Source organism: Heteronotia binoei, chromosome 6 (assembly GCF_032191835.1).
Source record: "Heteronotia binoei isolate CCM8104 ecotype False Entrance Well chromosome 6, APGP_CSIRO_Hbin_v1, whole genome shotgun sequence".
In the NCBI taxonomy this organism is placed as follows: domain Eukaryota; kingdom Metazoa; phylum Chordata; class Lepidosauria; order Squamata; family Gekkonidae; genus Heteronotia; species Heteronotia binoei.
In genome coordinates, this window is record NC_083228.1 from 54358920 (window position 1) to 54382290 (window position 23371).

The 23371-nt window shown below is 41.7% G+C and overlaps 1 protein-coding gene across 1 annotated transcript in view; it reads right to left on the reverse strand.

Moving 5' to 3' along the window:
• Nucleotides 1-23371, reverse strand: part of DMBT1 (deleted in malignant brain tumors 1) — a 51306-nt gene that overhangs the window by 21801 nt on the left and 6134 nt on the right. Inside the window, exons 2-6 of the mRNA XM_060242665.1 lie at nucleotides 12491-12682; nucleotides 10019-10042; nucleotides 8152-8463; nucleotides 2388-2708; nucleotides 1707-2015 (exon numbers count right to left, since the gene is read on the reverse strand). Of these exons, the coding sequence (XP_060098648.1) occupies nucleotides 1707-2015; nucleotides 2388-2708; nucleotides 8152-8463; nucleotides 10019-10042; nucleotides 12491-12682 (1158 nt within the window). The remainder of the gene's footprint in view (nucleotides 1-1706; nucleotides 2016-2387; nucleotides 2709-8151; nucleotides 8464-10018; nucleotides 10043-12490; nucleotides 12683-23371) is intronic.

The following is a 23371-nucleotide window of genomic DNA, read 5'->3' on the forward strand; positions in this document are numbered from 1 at the left end:
TTCTGATAATCAGAAATATGTGCAGGGTTTAAGGTAAAATGGGAGAAATTAAACTTTATTTACAAGACAGGTGTTTTTTTAAATAATTGAGTGCAGGCATTTTTAACAATTAAAATTTCAGTATGTAGTTGTGTAAGCTTATACTTTCTTTGGTAACAAACTACACAAAGACTTTGCTACCAAATTAAAAGTGGTAGTGTATACTTTTAATTTGGTAGCAAAGTTTTTAAAAATCATGTGTCTATTAAAAACAAAACTTGTGGAAGGCACCATTGTAAAAGAAGTCCATTCATTCTCTCTCACCGAAGACAATGTCCCTACTAAGATCATGTGTTCTGTGCAGTGTACATGCAACATTTAAAGGTGTTAGGGGGTACAAAATGGGTTAATTGAAATGTGAAGCTCTAAAGGCTGAAAATTAACTGGACTCCTAAATGTTAGGATGGGCTCTAAGATTCAAAGAAAATTTGTCATGGCTTGTTCTACATTCTCTTTTGCAATTAATAGTAGAAAATTCATAATGTCATTCAATTAATAAACAATGTTGCAGTAGTGAAGGAATACCTGCACATATCACACCAGCATCTTCCCTAGGAGCACAGTTATGTACTATGATTGCACTTCTACAGAGAATCTTCGTTTACACTGCAGTGAACATCTCCCCATATATTCCCCAGAGGGTACTTAGATCTGGATCACAAAACCTGTTAGAAATCCCTGGGCTGAGGGAGGCAAGATTGAAGGCTACCAGGGAACGAGCCTTCTCCATTGTGGCCCCCCACTGGTGGAACCAGCTCTCAGATGATGTTAGAGCCTTGCGGGATCTAGCCCAATTCTGCAAGGCTTGCAAAATAAGTTTATTTTGAATGGCCTTCAACCAAAGTTGACATCATAGTACTAGCACCAAAACTGTTGTTTTAAAATTGTATTAATAATTTAAATTGCAAATTGTTTGATTTTAACTGATTATTGTAACTGTTTTTATTGTTTTATGGTTTTATTGTTCTATTGTTGATTTCCAATGTTGTTAGCCGCCCTGAGTTTGCTTTGGCGGGGAGGGCGGGATATAAATGTGAAATAAATAAAAAATAAATCATCCAGAGAAATATCGCCTGAGCCTTGACCAAAGTGGGCATTTCCAGGTGCTGATTGTGCAGGTCCACATCCAAGCTCTTGGCATACAACCTGTGCTTCATTCATGCCCCAGCCATCATCACAGACAGTTCCCCATGTGCCATTAGGATATACCTCAAGACCTTGGCATTTGTTGGCTCCATTAACTAGCCTTAACATTTCTTTGGGAAATATAAGAAAAGAAATATATATATATATATATATATATATATATATATATAAAACCAGGATTCTTTATTTTCTCACAGTGGCCTAGTCACTGTATAGCCTACATTTCGTTGTTTTGAACTGTGGTAGTTTAACACTAAATCTGAAGCCAAACTATTCCTATTGATCCTGTTGGCTAGGATGGAGATCAACATTTACTCAAAGTGAAACTTGTTATCAGTCTTGTGAATCTCAAATATACTAATTAGGTCAAAGTCATGTTTAAGAAAATATATTATATTTGAAAAACATTCTGCTTGCATCTCTCTCTCTCTCTCTCTCTCTCTCTCTCTCTATATATATATATAATATAAAAACTCACAGTAACATTCAGTTCATAACAATTTGATGTAGTGCGGGAATACCTGAGCAGATGACACCAGCATCTTCACTATGCATACAGTTATGTCTACCCCAAGATGTATGGTTGCACTGACGGAGAGTTTCTTCAGATGCATTGCAGCGAACATCATCCAGGACAATATTGCCTGAGCCTTGACCAAAGTGGGCATTTCCAGGTGCTGATTGTGCAGGTCCACATCCAAGCTGTTTGCATACAACCTGTGCTTCATTCATGCCCCAGCCATCATCACAGACAGTTCCCCATGTGCCATTATGATATACCTCAAGGCGACCTTGGCATTTGTTGGCTCCATTAACTAGCCTTAACATCTCTTTGGGAAATATAATTGAAGAAATATATATTTATATTAAAAAAACCAGGATTCTTTATTTTCTCACAGTGGCCTAGTCACTGTAAAGCCTACATTTCTTTGTTTTGAGCACTGGTAGTTTAACACTAAATCTGAAGCCAAACTATTCCTATTGATCCTGTTGGCTAGGATGGAGATCAACATTTACTCAAAGTGAATCTTGTTATCAGTCTTGTGAATCTCAAACCTACTAATTAGGTCAAAGTCATGTTTAAGAAAACATATTATATTTGAAAAACATTCTGCTTGCATCTCTCTCTATATATATGCAGCATCATATAAAGACTCACAGTGACATTCAGTTCATAACAATTTGATGTAGTGTGGGAATACCTGAGCAGATGACACCAGCATCTTCACTATGTGCACAGTTATGTTTACCCCAAGATGTATGGTTGCACTGATGGAGAGTTTCTTCAGATCCTTTGCAGCGAACATCATCCAGGACAATATTGCCTGAGCCTTGACCAAAGTAGGCTTTTACTGGTGCTGAAACTGCTGGTCCACATCCAAGCTGTTTGCATACAACCTGTGCACCATTCATGTCCCAGAAATCATCGCAAACTGTTCCCCAATTGCCAGCATGATATACTTCGAGGCGACCCTCACATCTGTTACTCCCATTGATCAATTGTAATGGCAGCTCCATGGAGTCTATTTGATAATACATGGGAAATTGTCATTGGGAATGGCATTAACATTTTTGTTTAGTGCTCTTGCATGCTAATTTTTCAGACTGTTGATTTTATATTGATTTATTTATGGGTTGCCTTCCCATCCAATGGATTCAAAAGGCAGCTATAAGATAGGTTAAAACAGAAGGATTTAATTAAACACTATATAATATTAAAATAATAAAACAGAATCAGTTCAGAAAAACACTAGTCCCATAATAAATTTCAATTCTGTTTAAAGCCTTTGTAGAAAAAAAAGTCTTCAGAAGAAGGCCTATATTTCTACTATAGGAATTTTGTAGTGATGCCTGGAGTAAGTAAGCCACATGAACACTGTTAATAAACTTAAGACTATGCTCCATGCTATGCTTGTATAATTCTCACAGATAAACTGCAGATTGTTCTCATTAGATGGATGTGGGAGTTGAACAGATGATGAAAACTAAGTCCTACCCTCTGTTGCCCACCTACTCCTCGAATGAAACACTACACAAGTTATGGGTTAAACTGGGAATTTTATTTACACATAAGCTGATCTGCACCATTACATACATCTTAAAACATGGGTTGCAGTGAGCTTGCAAAGCAAGCTTCCTAACAGGGGAAACCCACCCCAGCTCAGGACAGGGTCTGGAAGCTTCCAGACCCTAGCTGTCACTGCACGCATGTCAGTGCATAGAGGGGATGGGAGAGCATACCCCAGCCCATGACTGCGAAGCCTTAAGGCTGGTCATATACTCCCGTGACCCCGAAGAGGCCCCCAACCAGGCCACCCAGACTGCGAAGCCTCTAGGTAGCCCAATTGAGGACCCCCCCTCCCATCGCTGATATCTTGGGGTGCTCGCCAGCTTGAAATGCCTCCAACCCATGCTTTTCCTGCCATGCCAGTTAGGACCTAACCAGTGTTACCAGGCCTATTTATGCCTCACCCTCTCTGACCATGCAGAGCAGGTCCATGCAGTCCCATAACTGGCGACTAGTTAATCCCACATAAATTTAGCAAGAGGGTGGGTGGGTAGCTCCTACTAGACCAGAATGATCAGGGATGGCAGCGGCAGCCAGCCCCGACTGGCCAGCCCCTTCCTGATTGGTCAACTCTCCTGCGCTGAGCCCGAATAGGCTCTCCCCCACGCTTGTGATTTCATCCAAGGGAATGGGAGGTGGGCAGTTGCCAGCAGCTGTGCAATAGCTTCCACCGGTTTTGTCCTTGACCCTACATAACTCTATGGAGTAAGGAAAAGCATGGATTGCTGGGGTTTTTATCCTACTTTGTAGAATTGCTCCAATAGCTTTGACAAAATCTGACGATTCAGTAGAAAGAAGCCAGAAACTGGTGTGTCTACTAGAATCTTAACTTTGCCAACTGAGTTAAGATAACACAACTGCTGAGATGACATGAGAACTAGATTGCACAGGAGTGGGTTCCATAAATAAGCAAACAAGAGAGAACAGACCTCCCCCCCTTGATTGTTTGCACACACAGTCATGCTATACAAGGGTACTCTTCCTTGAACCCTAGTCTGAAATTCATAATTGGAAGTCCCCAGATATCACTGCTGAGAAAACAAAAAGTCCCCATGACATGGGTGCACACCTGCAACTGATGAATAAGGAGATGAATGATAAATAAGAAGAGCTCTGACCACATGTCATTTTGTGATACTGGGAAGACATTATGGATATGGGGTTTTGCAGTTTCATGTGCCAAAATGAACAACAAATGAGGGGGAAATGAGGTCATGGCTCTGCCGCCACCTCTAAGAAGTGGGGTACCAAGAGAAATATAGTGAAGTCTGGGAGGAAGGCAATTTTGGCAGCAGGTTTACTTTTTGACCAGTTTTTCTTTTACTATTTCTCATTCCCCCTCAAGGTCTTAAAGCAAATAGGATGTTCAACCAGAAAAAAAAGCAATATAACAAAAAAAAAACTTATTGTGGTTCAATTTTCATTAAAAAGAAATTATGTAAGTCCAGGTCCACTAACAGAGTCATTAAATGATAGTTAGAAGAGCAAATATGTTTCTTACTCAGATGAGAATCCAGAAATTTTCTTCTCAGATCTAAATAAATTACACAGAAAAAGAAGAAATGCCCAGTAGTTTCTACTGAAGACCTATCACAGATACAAACTCTAGAACCCATTCTTGGCCTGTAGATCATCAATGTAAGACAGCAAGTGGAAATGAATTCTTTCTTGCATGGGTGGGGGGGGGGGGGGGGGAGGGGGGACAAGCTCTGGTAGCATGATACTATAAAGCTACAGAAACCATATGGTAACTGGTATGGATTAAAATATGAATATCCAAGGTACATGGGTGAACACACGTGTCACTTCCCTTCTTGGAGATTATGCCATGCTTACTTCAAAAGGTGGCTAACCAAACTATAAGTACTAGTCTTCCTTAAGGCCAGAAGAGAATCATAATTCAAATCAGGTGAGTTCAGCTTATCTATGAGAAGGTGGACCCATCCAGGTTTAAAAGAATCTAATTGTCAAGCATGGTAAAATTCCATTGGTGATTGATTGTTATAGGGTCCTGCCTAACTCTAGTCTGTGAAGTATCATGTAGGACCCAGCTTAGTTAACTTTGTTATTCTTTCCCTTCCCCCTTCTTGCTTTATTGCTTGAAAAGCAGAAGTAGTGAGAACTGAAATTAACTTGAGAAGAAGTAATCAGCACCTTCCCATACATTCCTGAAAGGGAGTGTAACACATCTGGGGAAAGCAAGGGCATAGTCCTGATAACACTATGAGAATGTAGACATTTATGATAGTTTATGTGTGAGAGCTACCCCGCACCCCCATCCTTTGGAATCCTTTTGAAGTAAGCCTTAAAAGTATTGTATCAATGTATTGGCAGCATTACTCTCAAGAACTTGTTACACAGAAAGTATCGGTCTATCAATAAACGTAGTCTTTGTATCAACTTCGACTCGTCATTGAACCCGCATGCTTGACACTAATACTGACAACAAAACTAATGATTTGTTATTCTTTAGATGTTGCTAGCCAATATTTAATAACCATTAACCAGGCTATAAGAGAAATTGTCTTCTGCCCACTGTAACTATTTAAATAGTAAGCTAAGAATATAAACTTACCAGACCCTTTCTGTCCTTTGTCACCTGTAAATAACACATATATAATATTGTTATATATTGAGAAAAATAAATGCCTCAGTTCAACTATGCCTGTGCAGAGCACTGAGTCAGGATGCACAATTATGTACTGCTAGTCAGCACCCAGAATGTTACATCTACAGTCATACATAAAGTAGCTTATGAATCCACATTTCCAACTACAATAACTAGGGATGTACATTCTGGAATTCCCAAACCAAGCACACACGAAAATTGATCTTTTGTAATTTTCCAAAACCAGGATTTTTAGGCAAAAGCCTCCTCCCGCCCCCTCCCAAAAAAAATTAATGTAGTTTTTCATGTCTGGGGTTTACCATCAGCAGTAGCTGTGTGTGTGCATGCACACATGCACTCTCACACACGAATTATTCAAATTTCCCAGGCAGTGGCCTGGGTAAGATGACTCCTAGCCAGCACAAGCTAGGCTCAGGGCTGGGCAAAGCTGTGAGTCTGGCTGGCTTCTTCTCCTTCCCTCCCTCCTTTGGGGAGGCAGAGCCCTTTTCCCCCTGCAAGTAGGATGGTGAGGCACTTTTTTCAGGGGAAAAAATTCACTTGCAACTTGAGGGGGGGGGTGGACTTTAGTAGACAGGTGGAATCATTTGGTTGAAAAACACCCATTTAGGCTTCCTTGCCCTCCATAAGGAATGGAAGCAGAACTGTGGTTCTGACTGACTCCTTCCATCCCCTTTTCCCTCTGCCAGTGGGATGACTGGGGGCACCTTGTTCAGGGGCCTTTAGAATTGGACCCTTTGGTACAATTTTCTTGAAACTTGGGGATCTTTAGATCAGGGGGAGACCTGTGCATTGAGCAAATTTGGTGCCATTCACTTTAAAAACAGCTGGCGCAGACCTTCAGTTTTACTCCACACTGGAAAATAAATGGTCCCAATAACCTGGAACCCCCCAAAAGCAAATCAAACCACAGAAATATGAACCCTGAATGAATAATTTCCTATCTCAAATCCAGAAATTACAGAAGAAGCCACCCCCCCCCTTTCCAGATTCAAAATTATAATGATTTTTTTTCTTGGTGCAAACCCCTAATAATACCCTGGAAACAATGTGTAAACATATGTTTGTGCCTGTTCTTTTCTGTCTCATTTAGTTTCTCTATAGCCCATTTTTGATGGTATATTTAATAAGAACAGCAATCCTGTACTTCTCTCCACTGAAAAGGGCTTATCTTGACTTCCCCATTTCCTGTTAGGTGGAAACACTTTTGGAGTATTGGTTTATACTGCTTATGCAAGTCTAACAATAACAATATATTCAGTCAGATAAATCTGTAAATAAGTCCCCAGTGCAGGAATTTGTCTTTCTTGTACATATGTACTTAATTTCTTATGTGTTCTGGCTTTAAGTGCAGAACCCTTTTCTTCCTCAGCACACCATTGCCAGTGAGGAAGGACAACTCATAGGGACAGCTTGCAAATCCACTAGCCTGCAAAACCAAGCAAAGCTATTGGAAGGCACTACTGAAATAGATCTCTCAATCTGGGTAATGGCCAACTTGGATAATGGGCTTGGCATAGCCAAAGGCTGACTGGGAAAGGGACAGATGCAGGAGGGTAGCTGTGTTGGTCTGAAGCAGCAGAACAAAGTCTGAGTCTAGTGGCACTTTTAAGACCAACAAAGTTTTATTCAATCTACAACCTTCTTCAGATACATTGAACTGTATGACGTACAAGCATCTTCAGATACATTTAAATTACTTTTACCTAGATCTATGGACTGGTAACTTCCATTTCAATGTACCTGAAGAAGTATGTGTGCTTGTGAAAGCTTATACCTTGAATAAAACTTTGTTGGTCTTAAAGGTGTCACTAGACTCCAACTTTGTTCTGGGAATGGGACAGTTTCAATGCACGCAGACAGTAATGCAGGAGAAGGCATTAAATCACACCCATTTTATGACTGTTTTTTAAGAATGTAAGTTGGAAAAAACACTTAGAATCTCTGTCATCTGCCATGGAAAGAAAATGATACTTGCCCACTCCATAGCTAGGGAAATCCACCCAATTGCAGTCATTTAGATCACAGCTATTTTATTTTTCTCAGAATTCCTAAAAGCCATAGTAAGGCTTCTTCTATGTGTTTTCACCATGGATGGATCTTACCAAGAGTAATAGTATCATCATCATCTGATTTTCCTCTATTGAAACTAAAATTTCTATTAGATGTAAGTCAGTCAACAATCAACTGATTCTGATATGTGATACTTTATCTGAATTCATCATTTAAATTGGCTGAAAAGAACAGGAAAACTGTGTGTGTGTAAAAGCACCTGAGCATATAACACCAGCATCTTCTTTATGATCACAGTTATGGATTTCCCATCCTCGGTGTGAGCACTGATCAAGAGAGGATTCATTCCCTATGCAGTTTACATTATCCAGTAAAATACTTTTGTTGCCTTGGCCAAAATAGGCAGCAATCTGAGCAGAGTGAGCTTGTCCACAGTTAAGCTGTCTACATGCAACACGTGCATCATCTATGTCCCAAGCATCATCACAGACGGTCCCCCAGTTTCCTTCATGATACACTTCAAGTCGACCTTCACATCTGTTTGATCCATTGACCAGTCTCAAGGGAACCTCTGTGAACAATAAACAGATAATTCCTTTTACAAGGATAATTTGTGCTCTCATAAACTGATTTTCTTTTCAAGACAAAATGGGAAGAATTATATAACAAAAACAATTTCCTTTTGTTTCAATATGAAGAGACAAACTTAATAATAAGGAAGAAACTCATTGTCTGGTTGGAATAGGAATGAAATACAATTATTATCTTATTTAATGAGAATAATCTTTAGAACATTGTATTGTGTATATTTAGACATAAAAATAGAAGCCACCATTAAAAACAGTATTTGATTTTTAAAAAACTATTGACAGTATTGGGTAAATAAGAAATAAACATTGCCAGGTATTTATTGTCCCATGGGAAAAAGTTGTTTGATATGAATACATTCTCAACTATAGGTCAATATTCATAAGTTAATCTTACTTTAGAAACTGCCTGACCTACTTTCTCTTTCAACTTATGTAGAAAGAGGAGGCAGTCATAATTTCAGGTTTTTGTCAATATTAAGCCGCTGGAGTCCATAAACTGAGTTTATTAGTCTCTGTGAGCTAATGGCCTGGAGGACTGTTCTTGACAGACCTCCCATTGCTTGTTGAGGCTACCTGGACTGAGTGGGTAAAATCTGCAAGCCAGTGACCCTCATCCTGTGAAATGTGAGGAAGGATTTGGGATGGGGGGGGGGGGCGGGAGGGAACAAGCTCTGGTAGCATGATACTGTAAAGCTACAGAAATCATATAGTAACTGGTATGGATTAAAATATGAATATCCAAGGTACATGGGTGAACACACGTGTCACTTCCCTTCTTGGAGATTATGCCATGCTTACTTCAAAAGGTGGCTAACCAAACTATAAGCACTAGTCTTCCTTAAGGCCAGAAGAGAGTCATAATTCAAATCAGGTGAGTTCAGCTTATCTATGAGAAGGTGGACCCATCCAGGTTTAAAAGAATCTAATTGTCAAGCATGGTAAAGTTCCATTGGTGATTGATTGTTATAGGGTCCTGCCTAACTCTGGTCTGTGAAGTATCATGGAGGACCCAGCTTAGTTAACTTTGTTATTCTTTCCCTTCCTCCTTCTTGCTTTATTGCTTGAAAAGCAGAAGTAGTGAGAACTGAAATTAACTTGAGAAGAAGTAATCAGCACCTTCCCATACATTCCTGAAAGGGAGTGTAACACATCTGGGGAAAGCAAGGACATAGTCCTGATAACATTATGAGAATGTAGACATTTATGATAGTTTATGTGTGAGAGCTACCCCGCACCCCCATCCTTTGGAATCCTTTTGAAGTAAGCCTTAAAAGTATTGTATCAATGTATTGGCAGCATTACTCTCAAGGACCTGTTACACAGAAAGTATTCCTCTATCAATAAACGTAGTCTTTGTATCAACTTCGACTCGTCATTGAACCCGCATGCTTGACACTAATACTGACAACAAAACTAATGATTTCTTATTCTCTAGATGTTGCTAGCCAATATTTAATAACCATTAACCAGGCTATAAAAGAAATTGTCTTTGCCCACTGTAACTATTTAAATAGTAAGCTAAGAATATAAACTTACCAGAACCTTTCTGTCCTTTGTCACCTGTAAATAACGCATATATAATATTGTTATATATTGAGAAAAATAAATGCCTCAATTCAACTATGCCTGTGCAGAGCACTGAGTCAGGATGCACAATTATGTACTGCTAGTCAGCACCCAGAATGTCACATCTTCAGTCCTACATAAAGTAGCTTCTGAATCCACATTTCCAACTACAATAACTAGGGGTGTACATTCTGGAATTCCCAAACCAAGCACACACAAAAATTGATCTTTTGTAATTTTCCAGAATGGTTATCCAAAACCAGGATTTTTAGGCAAAAGCCTAAAAAATGTAGTTTTTCATTTCTGGGGTTTACCATCAGCAGTAGCTGTGTGTGCACATGCAGACATGCACTCACACACACGAATTATTCAAATTTCCCAGGCAGTGGCCTGGGTAAGATGACTCCCAGCCAGCACAAGCTAGCCTCAGGGCTGGGCAGAGCTGTGAGTCTGGCTGGCTTCTTCTCCTTCCCTCCCTCCTTTGGGGAGGCAGAGCCCTTTTCCCCCTGCAAGTAGGATGGTGAGGCACTTTTTTCAGGGAAAAAAAATTCACTTGCAACTTGAGGGGGGGGGGGGTGGACTTTAGTAGACAGGTGGAATCATTTGGTTGAAAAATTCCCATTTTGGCTTCCTTGCCCTCCATAAGGAATGGTAGAAGAACTGTGGTTCTGACTGACTCCTTCCTTCCCTTTTTCCCTCTGCCAGTGTGATGACGGGGGGCACCTTGTTCAGGGGCCTTTAGAATTGGACCCTTTGGTACAATTTACGTGAAACTTGGGGATCTTTAGATCAGGGGGAGACCTGTGCATTGAGCAAATTTGTTGCCATTCACTTTAAAAACAGCTGGCGCAGACCTTCAGTTTTTCTCCACACTGGAAAATAAATGGTCCCAATAACCTGGAACCCCCCAAAAGCAAATCAAACCACAGAAATATGAACCCTGAATGAATAATTTCCTATCTCAAATCCAGAAATTACAGAAGAAGCCACCCCCCCCCCCCCTTTCCAGATTCAAAATTATAATGATTTTTTTTCTTGGTGCAAACCCCTAATAATACCCTGGAAACAATGTGTAAACATATGTTTGTGCCTGTTCTTTTCTGTCTCACTTAGTTTCTCTATAGCCCATTTTTGATGGTATATTTAATAAGAACAGCAATCCTGTACTTCTCTCCACTGAGAAGGGCTTATCTTGACTTCCCCATTTCCTGTTAGGTGGAAACACTTTTGGAGTATTGGTTTATACTGCTTATGCAAGTCTAACAATAACAATATATTCAGTCAGATAAATCTGTAAATAAGTCCCCAGTGCAGGAATTTGTCTTTCTTGTACATATGTACTTAATTTCTTATGTGTTCTGGCTTTAAGTGCAGAACCCTTTTCTTCCTCAGCACACCATTGCCAGTGAGGAAGGACAACTCATAGGGACAGCTTGCAAATCCACTAGCCTGCAAAACCAAGCAAAGCTATTGGAAGGCACTACTGAAATAGATCTCTCAATCTGGGTAATGGCCAACTTGGATAATGGGCTTGGCATAGCCAAAGGCTGACTGGGAAAGGGACAGATGCAGGAGGGTAGCTGTGTTGGTCTGAAGCAGCAGAACAAAGTCTGAGTCTAGTGGCACTTTTAAGACCAACAAAGTTTTATTCAATCTACAACCTTCTTCAGATACATTGAACTGTATGACGTACAAGCATCTTCAGATACATTTAAATTACTTTTACCTAGATCTATGGACTGGTAACTTCCATTTCAATGTACCTGAAGAAGTATGTGTGCTTGTGAAAGCTTATACCTTGAATAAAACTTTGTTGGTCTTAAAGGTGTCACTAAACTCAAACTTTGTTCTGGGAATGGGACAGTTTCAATGCACGCAGACAGTAATGCAGGAGAAGGCATTAAATCACACCCATTTTATGACTGCTTTTTAAAAATGTAAGTTGGAGAAAACACTTAGAATCTCTGTCATCTGCCATGGAAAGAAAATGATACATCCCCATTCCATAGCTAGGGAAATACACCCAATTGCAGTCCTTTAGATCAAAGCTACTTTATTTTTCTCAGAATTCCTAAAAGCCATAGTAAGGCTCCTTCTATGTGTTTTCACAATTGATGGATCTTACCAAGAGTAATAGTATCATCATCATCTGATTTTCCTCTATTGAAACTAAAATTTCTATTAGATGCAAGTCAGTCAACAATCAGCTGATTCTGATATGTGATACTTTATCTGAATTTATTATTTAAATTTGCTGAAAAGAATAGGAAAACTGTGTGTGTGTGTGTGTGTGTGTGTCTATGTGTGTGTGTGTAAAAGCACCTGAGCATATAACACCAGCATCTTCTTTATGATCACAGTTATGGATTTCCCATCCTCGGTGTGAGCACTGATCAAGAGAGGATTCATTCCCTATGCAGTTTACATTATCCAGTAAAATACTTTTGTTGCCTTGGCCAAAATAGGCAGCAATCTGAGCAGAGCGAGCTTGTCCACAGTTAAGCTGTCTACATGCAACACGTGCATCATCTATGTCCCAAGCATCATCACAGACGGTCCCCCAGTTTCCTTCATGATACACTTCAAGTCGACCTTCACATCTGTTTGATCCATTGACCAGTCTCAAGGGAACCTCTGTGAACAATAAACAGATAATTCCTTTTACAAGGATAATTTGTGCTCTCATAAACTGATTTTCTTTTCAAGACAAAATGGGAAGAATTATATAACAAAAACAATTTCCTTTTGTTTCAATATGAAGAGACAAACTTAATAATAAGGAAGAAACTCATTGTCTGGTTGGAATAGGAATGAAATACAATTATTATCTTATTTAATGAGAATAATCTTTAGAACATTGTATTGTGTATATTTAGACATAAAAATAGAAGCCACCATTAAAAACAGTATTTGATTTTTAAAAAACTATTGACAGTATTGGGTAAATAAGAAATAAACATTGCCAGGTATTTATTGTCCCATGGGAAAAAGTTGTTTGATATGAATACATTCTCAACTATAGGTCAATATTCATAAGTTAATCTTACTTTAGAAACTGCCTGACCTACTTTCTCTTTCAACTTATGTAGACAAAGGAGGCAGTCATAATTTCAGTTTTTTGTCAATATTAAGCTGCTGGAGGCCATAAACTGAGTTTATTAGTCTCTATGAGCTAATGGCCTGGAGGACTGTTCTTGACAGACCTCCCATTGCTTGTTGAGGCTACCTGGACTGAGTGGGTAAAAACTTCAAGCCAGTGACCCTCATCCTGTGAAATGTGAGGAAGGATTTGGCACAATGAAGAACATGCCTGGCCTACCCAACCCACCATGGCAAAAGATGTCCCCACCCCCACCCTGCAAAGGATGTACCCAGCTTGGCCTCACTTGCACTACACAGAAAAGGAGGCACTCAGCATTGCCCATCTGGCAACTGTGGTGCTTGTCCAAGTGGCACAGCATGGGTCTTTCTTGACCTTCTCTCTTTTGGGGCATGGCCAGGCAGGCTAGGGGAAATGGCAGAGCTGTGTTTCCTTCCATTCCATCCCATAGCCTAACATATATGTTCACACTGCTGGACCAATGCAGCCAGTGCAATTTTGTATCACTAACTTTCCAAATTTGCATTGAAAAAGAAACATATTCTGTGTGCAGAAGTTCCTAGCATCAGTTCCTAGTAGTTCTGACTAAAGGATCCCTGGAAATATGGGTAAGAAATCTTACATGGATTGTCACTCAGTTTCAGGGGTCGTTTTGTAGAAAAATAGGTGGTGGAGCTCATCCAGGGATTGTTATGCAGCTGCACCTACTATTCAATGGACAAGGAGGTAGAACTCTTAGAAGGAGGAGGAGGAACTCTCAGAAAGGTTCCGGAGTGGCACTCCTGTGAGCTCCCACTGAATCTGAGGCCTGCTCAGCGTACACAGTACTGAAATACCCTGTATAATTGCCCTGTATTCTGCAGGCAGTGCTAGTCAAGTATCCTCAAGTGGTAGAGCTCTTAGGCCTTGATAGCAAGTCTTGAACATTGACCAGAGCTGGAACAGGAACACAGTTGAACTGGCAAGCAATGTTCCCTCTAAACTGCAGAGTCTTGTGAGCAAAAATTCTACTTTGTGAGCTACTGGCATTAAAGTTTTATTCAGAATGTAAGCTTTCGTATGCTCTAAGCAGACTTCATCAGACAAAAATGGAATGGCAAGCAGTCCTAAATATAGTTCCATTTTTTGTTTGATGAAGTCTGCTTAGAGCATACGAAAGCTTACATTCTAAATAAAACTTAGTTGGTCTTAAAGGTGAACTTGTCTACTGCTTTGTTCTATTGCTTCAGACCAGCACGGCTACCCACCTGGCATTAAAGTTGTGTGCTACTAGCATTAAAGTTGTGAGCTACTGCATAAATTAGTGTGTTCTGGGATCATCCTTCCTGAGCTAAAACAAAAATGGAGGCTAAAAATCTGTGAGCTAGCTCATGCTAATTCAGCTTAGAGGGTACACTGCTTGCAAGCTTCCCCACCCTAATTCAGGATTTATATAGGCTGAGAGGACAGGAGCACCATCTGTTCTGGATGCAGCACCTGGCATTCTTCTTGCTAGGTTTAACTGAGGTTAGAATTTTTCAAAGGATTGCATCCATTATGCTCTGTCCCAGGAGATGGAACAAGGACTGCATTTTTGCTGGGCTATCCTGACCCAAGCCCTCAGCCTCCACCACTCCAGCTAAGTAGAGGTCGATTCTGGTGGGGTTGTAGACCAAGTCCTGGACTGGTGCTTAATTACTCTAGTATCGGGGGGGGGGGGAGAGAAAGAAGTTCTGGCAGAAGAGGTCCTACAGTGGGCTCCTCAGGAGCAAGTTCTTGAGGCTCTCTCACTGCAGGTTTCTCAGGAGCATGTTTTGGAGCAGATAAACCAGGAACATCTGGCCTGGAGGGGTCTTCTAGCGTTTCCTGCTGTCTTTGGCTCTTGAGGTTCTTCTGAGGCTTCTGAGCCAGAATACATAGTGAGCTCAGTGAGATCAAGACATCAACCATCTCTCTTCAGTGTAAGTTAATTCCTTAGTTGCTCATGCCCTTATAAAAGACTCAAGTATTTTTTAATAATCAGCTATAGAAAGGGAAGATCTACGCTCATGTGTGTATAATACAGATCCTGAATGCATAATAAGAACTTTCATATCCAATCAAAATAACCAATACAAATATAACAGAGTCTCATAATGGCCAAGCTGGAGACTGCAACCATGAACCAGAGAAGCCAGATATTTCTACAAACATGAAAAATTGTCCCAGCTTTACATTGTGATAATCAGTCTAAGAATGTCAGTTTTGCCTGACTTAGAAGAGAAATAAGGTGCATATAGTCTAGACCAGACATTTTGAACTCATTTGCTGCAGAATCTGACATAAATGTGACTTTGTTGGGCCAGGCCATGTGTACCATAAAACATAAGGATACAAAAGTTATAAAGGGAAGCAGTTGGTAAGCTCCGAGGTGTCCTCACTCCAAGGCACCATGGGCTGGGAGATGCATAAGAAAACCCTCATGGGTGGACTGGAAAGCCAGTGGTGCTGTGCTGGGCAAATGCTTCTGCACTGCCTGGAGGGAGAGAGCAAACCCATAATCTAGTCCAGTTCCATGACCAATGCTGTGAGCTCAAGCCTAGAGTAAAAACACAAAGCAGCTGGGTGTTGCAAGCTCCCCACTGCACCCAAGCCACCATGGAAGTGGACTGGGAAGACAATTTAAACTAACCCTCCACCTGCGGAAGCAGAGGGTGGCTTAGGTTCCAGGCCACATGGACTGTAGGACTCAGATCAAGTAAACCTCAATAAGCTAGAGATACCTGTGTGGCAGCAGCAGCCTCCAGCTAAGACTGCCAGGTGATCCATGGTGGGACAATCCTGGGGGTTAAAGTCAGAGATCATCAGCAACCCATGTCACACCCATGCAGCAGTAGTGAGGGGTGACATGATAGAGGTTTACAAGATTATGCATGGGATAGAGAAGGTAGAGAAAGGAATACTTTCCCCCCTTTCTCACAATACATAAACTTGTGGACATTCAATGAAATTGCTGAGCAGGTGGGTTAGAAATGCTAAAAGGAAGTACTTCTTCACCCAAAGGGTGATTAACACATGGAATTCACTGCCACAGGAGGTGGTGGCGGCTACAAGCATAGCTTCAAGAGGGGATTGGATAAACATATGGAGCAGAGGTCCATCAGTGCCTATTAGCCACACTGTATTGTTGGAACTCTCTGTCTGTATTCTTGGTGCTTGAGGAGGTGGGGAAGCACAGTGGGAGGGCTTCTAGTGTCCTGGCCCCTCTGATGGACCTTCTGATGGTGCCTGGTTTTTTTTGGCCACCATGTGACACAGAGTGTTAGACTGGATGGGCCATTGGCCTGATCCAACATGGCTTCTCTTATGTTCAGTTGCCCCAGGCTGAAGGCTGTCAGATCATCAGATGGGGGACCAGGCACCACGGGCACAAGGCCATGCATGTGGCAGAGGCCCCGGTCCATCCATCAACCAGTATAATAGGAGATCATTGGTACTGTCCCCCAAAGGTTGCAGCTGCCTATGGCTGAAGGTTGTCAGGTGGTCTATGGGGGAAGGAGATCTGGCCACAAAGTCACATGTTCAGTGGCTGGACTAGGCTCCTGATGTGTGTAAGAAACTGCCAAAGAATGTCTCCAATGGGCCAAAGCACAGCCACCTCATGGGGGGGGGGTGCAAATATGGTGGCAGAGCTGATCACAGACAGGCCCCAGAACACAATCATCTGCACACACACACACACCACATGCAAATGCTGATCCCCACAGCCATCCAGGACAACATATTCAGAGCTGCAGGCCAAGTAGAAAGGTGTGTGACCTTGCTTTGGAACCCTGTGCAGGCATGAATGTGACTTCAGTGGCTTCCAAATTACCAATGAGGCTGCCACTGATGTAAGGCATTCTGCTTGACTGCTGCAGATGAGGTTGTTCTGCCAAGCTGAAGCTACATTTGGAGGTTGTAGGATCCAATCATTCCCCTCTGAGCAGTCTCCTCTTCCCTCCCTTGCACCAGTTGTTTGTGGGCCAGATAAGAGTCCTAGATGGCCTGGTTCTGGCCCCTGGGCCTTATGTTTGACATGCTTAATCTAGATTTTCTCACTTTGCTATTAAGTAAATGGTCTTTTACTGGACTATATTTCTTGTTATGGGCTGGGCTGGACCAGGAAGCAGAGTTCAGGTCTGGTCAGGGGGTCATAACCAGGAGAGACAGAACAGGAGTCGAGTTAAGAGTTCAAGAGTGTAGTCGTGCAAAGCAAGAGGTCAGGAAGTTGAGAGTCTGAGTCAAAACAAGGTCAGGAAGCAGGTACCGAGGTTGGGCACAAGGTCAGCATGAGTGTGACAAGTTGCTTCCAACACTGAGCAGAGGCTATATGGTTTTACAGTGGTGCATGGCTTCTGTCAGTACTCAGGGCTCAGTGCCCACCTTCCACACAAGTGTGCGCAACAAATTGCTAAGTCCCTGTGGAGCCACTTTCACAGCCAAGCCACCCACAGAGGTTAGTCAAGCAAACTTTCTGCTTGCACCTGCACCCCATCATCTGCTGCTGGGCCAGGTGTGGGGGTTGATGGCTCAGGCACTGGCTGCGGCAAGCTGTCAAGTCCCAAGGAGTCAGAGGGGTTGGCCTCCAGCTCCAGTGACGCTCGTAACTCCAATGGCAGTGTCAACTTGGGCAGGGACTCAGCATGACCATTACCACCCATGACACTTCTGAACCAGTTTCATCCACATTACTCGAAAAGAGATATGGTTCAGTTACCTGAGCTTTGATAATTTTGTATACCAACTACAGCAATGTTGTAACCCCCCCTCAATAATAGAAGCAGTGCTTGTAGTTATTACAAATGCTCATAATCCAAATGGAATTATTTCTAACACTTGAAAAAAGTCTGATCAGACTGTTGCATTTTCCTCTGTTTCCCTAGGCAACAGCCAGTGGAAGGTCTGTTAAGGAGATCAAATGTCTTATCAGATATATGTGTGACAAAGGCATCATCTACCCAAATAAAAAATAAATAAATAAAAATAAAAAGAAGAGAATCTTGCTGTTTAACAGGACATAAAGAAAAAATGCACTCTGCTTGTACAACGGCTGTTCTGGTACATACTCAAAAGCGCTGCCTGCTGCTGCTGCCTCAGAGAAAACACACAGGGACCACAAACAAACACACAAAACCACCAAAACAAAAATGGAGGGGTTAAGAGTTTCTTAAATAAATTAAAACTGGCATAATAAGCTATACAAAACTGAAATTGCTAGGTCCTGAAGCAGTTCAACCATACATCATAGGATAAGAACCAAAGAATATCATCACTTGATCCACAAACCAAAGTAGGCTATGAGTATGATTCTTAATAGATAGTAAAGGCTGTCCATGTAGCAGGGTGAATCTATTCAAAAGAAGAAAAGACAATATTCCCTTAAAGTTTGGATTCTGTCGGTACTCAGGGCTCAGTGCCCACCTTCCACATTGCAAGGGAAATTCTGCGTTTCCTTCTATTTCATAATGCTGTCTTAGTTTTCCTTTTTAACTTTATCAAAACTATTCAGTTTATACCTTCAGCAGTACCATCTGAAGCAGAGATACAGGCTTTTAAGTGTTTCAGATGGCATTGCAAAACAGACTACTGAACACTTAAGGGCACTGACATATGAGCTGTGCCTACACTGTCTGCATATGTGGCATTTGTTTTTGTCCTACATATGTTCACTAACCTCAATAAACTCTTTTGAAACAGTTTTTCAATAGTTTTAACAAGCAGCTTATTAGACACTCCTTGCATGCATGTGTGCATCTATAAACAACACAGAGAGAACAAGAAAGAAAAAGAGAAAATGTAGATCAATATTACCTAATGTACATAGACATCCTTCCTGCAACAGTAAAAACCAAGTAAAAATCAGCATGGAATCCATTTTTCCCTATCTTATCTGCAAAGCTAATGAAACATACTTCACAATATATAGCACAAAAGATCAGAAGGGGTGTGCTATGCAATTTGATATCTCAATATAAATGATGTACTCTATGAGATCCCCCCCCCCACCCCAGTATTTAAAGCTACATTAGAGCTACATTTTTGTTATTTTAAGCTTTTAAAAATCCATTTCCTGTTCTAGAAATAAAGTTTCTTGTATTTTTTTTCTTGGAATGGAAAGATAAGAATCAATTGTGTCAAGTGCAATAAAAATACTGGTGGAACAGTTGACTTTAATGGTGCTTAGCAACATGTGCATAATCCGCTATTGGCATTGTCATCATATTGGAAAGGCCTTTGATAGGCTGGGTTGGTAGTTCTTGTAGAGGAAGAAGCCATCTGTTTGTGTTTCCCTGGAATGATTTTGTATATAGAAAAGTGTACTATAGCATAAACACTAATCCTGCTGTCTGAACATGCCCTAAAGACTTTATGACATGCCAGGAGCTCTTTCATTCCATTAAAGTTACTGGGCTTGAGAACCATTGGCAGACATTTTCTGGTAAAGTAAACACCCAGGGCTTTTTTTGAGCAGGAACGTACAGGAATGCAGTTCCGTCTGGCTTGTTGTCAGGGGGTGTGGCCTAATATGTAAATAAATTCCTGCTGAGCTTTTTCTACAAAAAAGCCCTATGTGAAACAATGGTGACATCAGGGGATCTTGCATAATATGCAAATGAGTTCCTGCTGGGCTTTTCCTACCAAAAAAGCTCCGTGAGCACCAATGTGAACATTGCTATTGCTTTCAGAACCTGAATATTCTGAGTCCTAGCTGATGAGCCTTCTAAACAATCTCAGAAGTCTCAATGTACTGCATTATCTGAAACATTAACTCAGAAGTCTGAAGGTACTGCATTACCTGAATTCTCTCTAGGAGAGCAAATATGAAATATCTCAGTTTCAGCACTGAATTCAGCCCATTGTTTCAGCACGGTTTGAATAATTCTTTCATATTAAACATCTCAGTTTTGTTGTTATTGTGATAACATTTTTTTCCATAGTTCATATACTCAAGATCTGGATAGATTAGCTTTCTTGCCAATGAATCCTTGGGTCAAAGTCAATACTTAGGTCTCATGTGGTCTCGTGACTTTTAAAAATTAAAAATAGATTCTTATTTTGAAATACTGTTTATAAATACTTTCAATTTCCAGTAGAATAGCATGGAGTGGGATTTAACCTACAATATGGCTACCATTTATACTCTCCCAAACAGAAGTGCAGATCCTAGGGTAAAGTGATAAGGACGACCTATCCCCAAGCCCCTCATCAGGATACCCTTCCTGTGAAGTCAGTGTTCTGTCATCATCACTTGTGTCATATGAGGTGGGGAAGCAAGTGGATGATGTGACTGGAGTGGCTATGTTACTTTCCCCCCAGGGCCAGCCCTAGACTGACTGGTACCCTAGGCAATTCTAACTTCTGGCGCCTCCCCACCCCCCGCACTGATAATGTCACTGAGTCTCATGGGGGAAACCAATTCATCATTCACAGAAGGCTGGCTCTCTAGGCTGTGAGAAAATGACCCCTCCTTCCCCAATATTGCAGTCGCAAACGTGGTTGCCAGGGCGCCTGGAGAAGTGAGCTTGCACCCGTCTGGCCAGAGAGTGCGAGCAGAGCTATTCAGGAACCAAAAGGGACTCATGTGTACCAACAGCATAGTGTATACGTGCTTGAGACAGGCACAGAGTGTCTGCAGACGCACACGGACGTTTCCCCGCTAATGCGTGGAGTCCGCCATGGTGAGGAGGAGGCTACGCCACCATGGAGCTGTCCAGGCGACCGGTGTTGAAGCGCTAAGCATGGAAGCCACTGTGTTTCGCTAACACCACTTGTAGCCATCTTCCTACCTGGTTGGGCTTCATTCCTTCTTAGTGGGAACCTCACGTACACACCTTGAGTCATTCCTAGCCCGCAAGCAACCCATCTGTTTCATGAATGGATTAATAGCTCGACTGTTGATCCTAATTGCTCAGTGATATCCTGCACAGCAACTCTTGCCCAGGAAGAAGATAAGGAAGAGGAAAACCATCTCCTGTCTCAACCAAGTGTTTTGTCTAACCCGGGTGATACCTAGGCCAGTATTTGATTCCCTATTGTCACCTTTCCAGATAATCCCATTTAACCTTAAGTATCCAGCCATTCCCATTCTCTCCCTAGTCTAATACCCTGGAGCCGCCCCAGGCAGCATTGCAGCTTGGAAATTTCCAGGTTCACTGGACTAAGGTGAAGTTCATTGGTCAAAACTGGCATCCAATTAGGTGTCAGCAAAGGACCCACCATTGGCTGTGCTAATGTCCAGCCTCCTTGGTCATCATAGAGCCTCCCCCTGCTCCTCCCCAAGACCTCCCAGCACCTAAGGGGTCTAAGAGAGTCTATTTAACCTCTGACCCAACTCCACTCATGTGTGTTCTCTATTCAGCAACCCCTATATCCCGCTGTATAGATACATCCCCGATTCCTGATCAGTTTCGGGTCCTCCCCCATTCCCTCATTCGTCGCCATCGGAGTCTTCCTTGGAGTCTGCGAGAGGTAGTATCACCCTGTATGTTCATCCTTATATGTACCCCTATCGATCTCTCTATATTTCTTTAGATCTGTGTGAATGTGTGATTGTTTTTGTACCTTGTGTGAAAGAACTATTATTTCAAATAAATTACAATTGATTTTATTAAATTAGAGTCCAGTTTATTGAGCATCACTCTCTGAATGGTTGAGCCTGGTATACATAGATAAAAAAGATTCCTATTAAAGCCAAGTGCCTATTAAACTAATTCCCCAACCTCGTTTTGAGGGCATTTGGCCTTACAAGGCAATCACCTAGTTTGCCTAGTGGCAGGACCAGCCCTGCTTTCCCCATGCATGTGATGAAACAGAACATTGTTGCACATAGAAACTCAAACCAACATTGATGGAGCTTCTCTTGGTTGTGTCGCATTCTTTACAACAGAAATTGCTTTCTTCCTTTCTTTGTTATGTACTGAGAAGAAAGAGAAGAGGAGGAGGAGGACTTTGACTGACCCAAGGTCACCCAGCTGGCTTCATGTGGAGGGGTGGGAAATCAGTCCCAGTTTTCCAGATTAGAGTCCACTGGTCTTAAACACTACACCAAACTGGCTCTAACAAGACCTGTGTTCTGCAGTTCAACATCTTCTAATGGCCTCTGTCCTTGGGCCCAAACTGGTAGAACATGCTCCCACTTGAGATCAGGACCATGCAGGACCTGTTACATTTCCGCAGGGCCTGTAAAATGGAGCTGTTCTGCCAGGAGTCTCAGAGTGGCTTACAGAGTGGCTTACAATCACCTTCCCTTCTCTCCCCACAACAGACACCCTGTGAAGTAGGTGGGGCTAAGAGAGCTCTGACTGAGGCTGCAGGGAAGGAAAGGTGATGGTCAGCTGCAGTCAGAAGGGCAGATAAATGGAAGGAGATAGGGTTGCCAACTCCAGGTTAGGAAATTCCTAGAGATTTAAGGGGTGGAGCCTGGAGAGGGTGGGGTTTGAGGAGGGGTGGGACCTCATACAGATACAATGTCAACCACTGTTGCCAATGTCCAGGTGAGGGCTGGAGTTCACTCAGAATTACAGTTGCTCTCCAAATGGCACCCTTGAGGTGTGTGTATGTGTGTGTGTGGGGAGTGAATGCCTTCACTTGTGTAGGTGGAAAGACAGCAAGACTGGGGGGAGCACTCATCCAGAGCCTCTTTCTAGAGCCCATTGCATTTTTCTCCACAACGGGCCTTATTCCTAGTAACCCATAAATATGTGAAACCTTAATCTGAGTTGCCTCAGTCTCTTTGTCTTAGAATGCAACCAAGTTATTTGCTGTTTTCCATCCTTTGTGTAGTAAACCATAAATCCAGCATGGCTAATGACTAGGGCTGATGGGAGTTGTAGGCAAAAAACATCTGGAGAGCTACCATTGGCCACCTCTGCAGTAGAGACAGATACCCTAAACTGAAAGGTAGTATCCCAGTTTATGCAAGTTTTGAACTGATTCACAGTAATGCTGAATTTATGTGTACAACATTATTATACTGGATTTGAACTTTCATTAACAGGAAGAAGTCAAGAGAAGGGAATATCCCTGAAAATTGTCTTCTGTTTGTATTGCAGACCTTGCTTGATGGTGAAATGTTTGAATTCATTACACTACTCAAATGTTTTGACATTTACTAGACTTTATATTATATCAATATTGAAATATTGCCTAAGCATGTTTGCCTAAGAGATCAGTTGTTGTAATGCAAGTCTGCAGAATGACCCTGCTCGAGTATGCCAGAACGG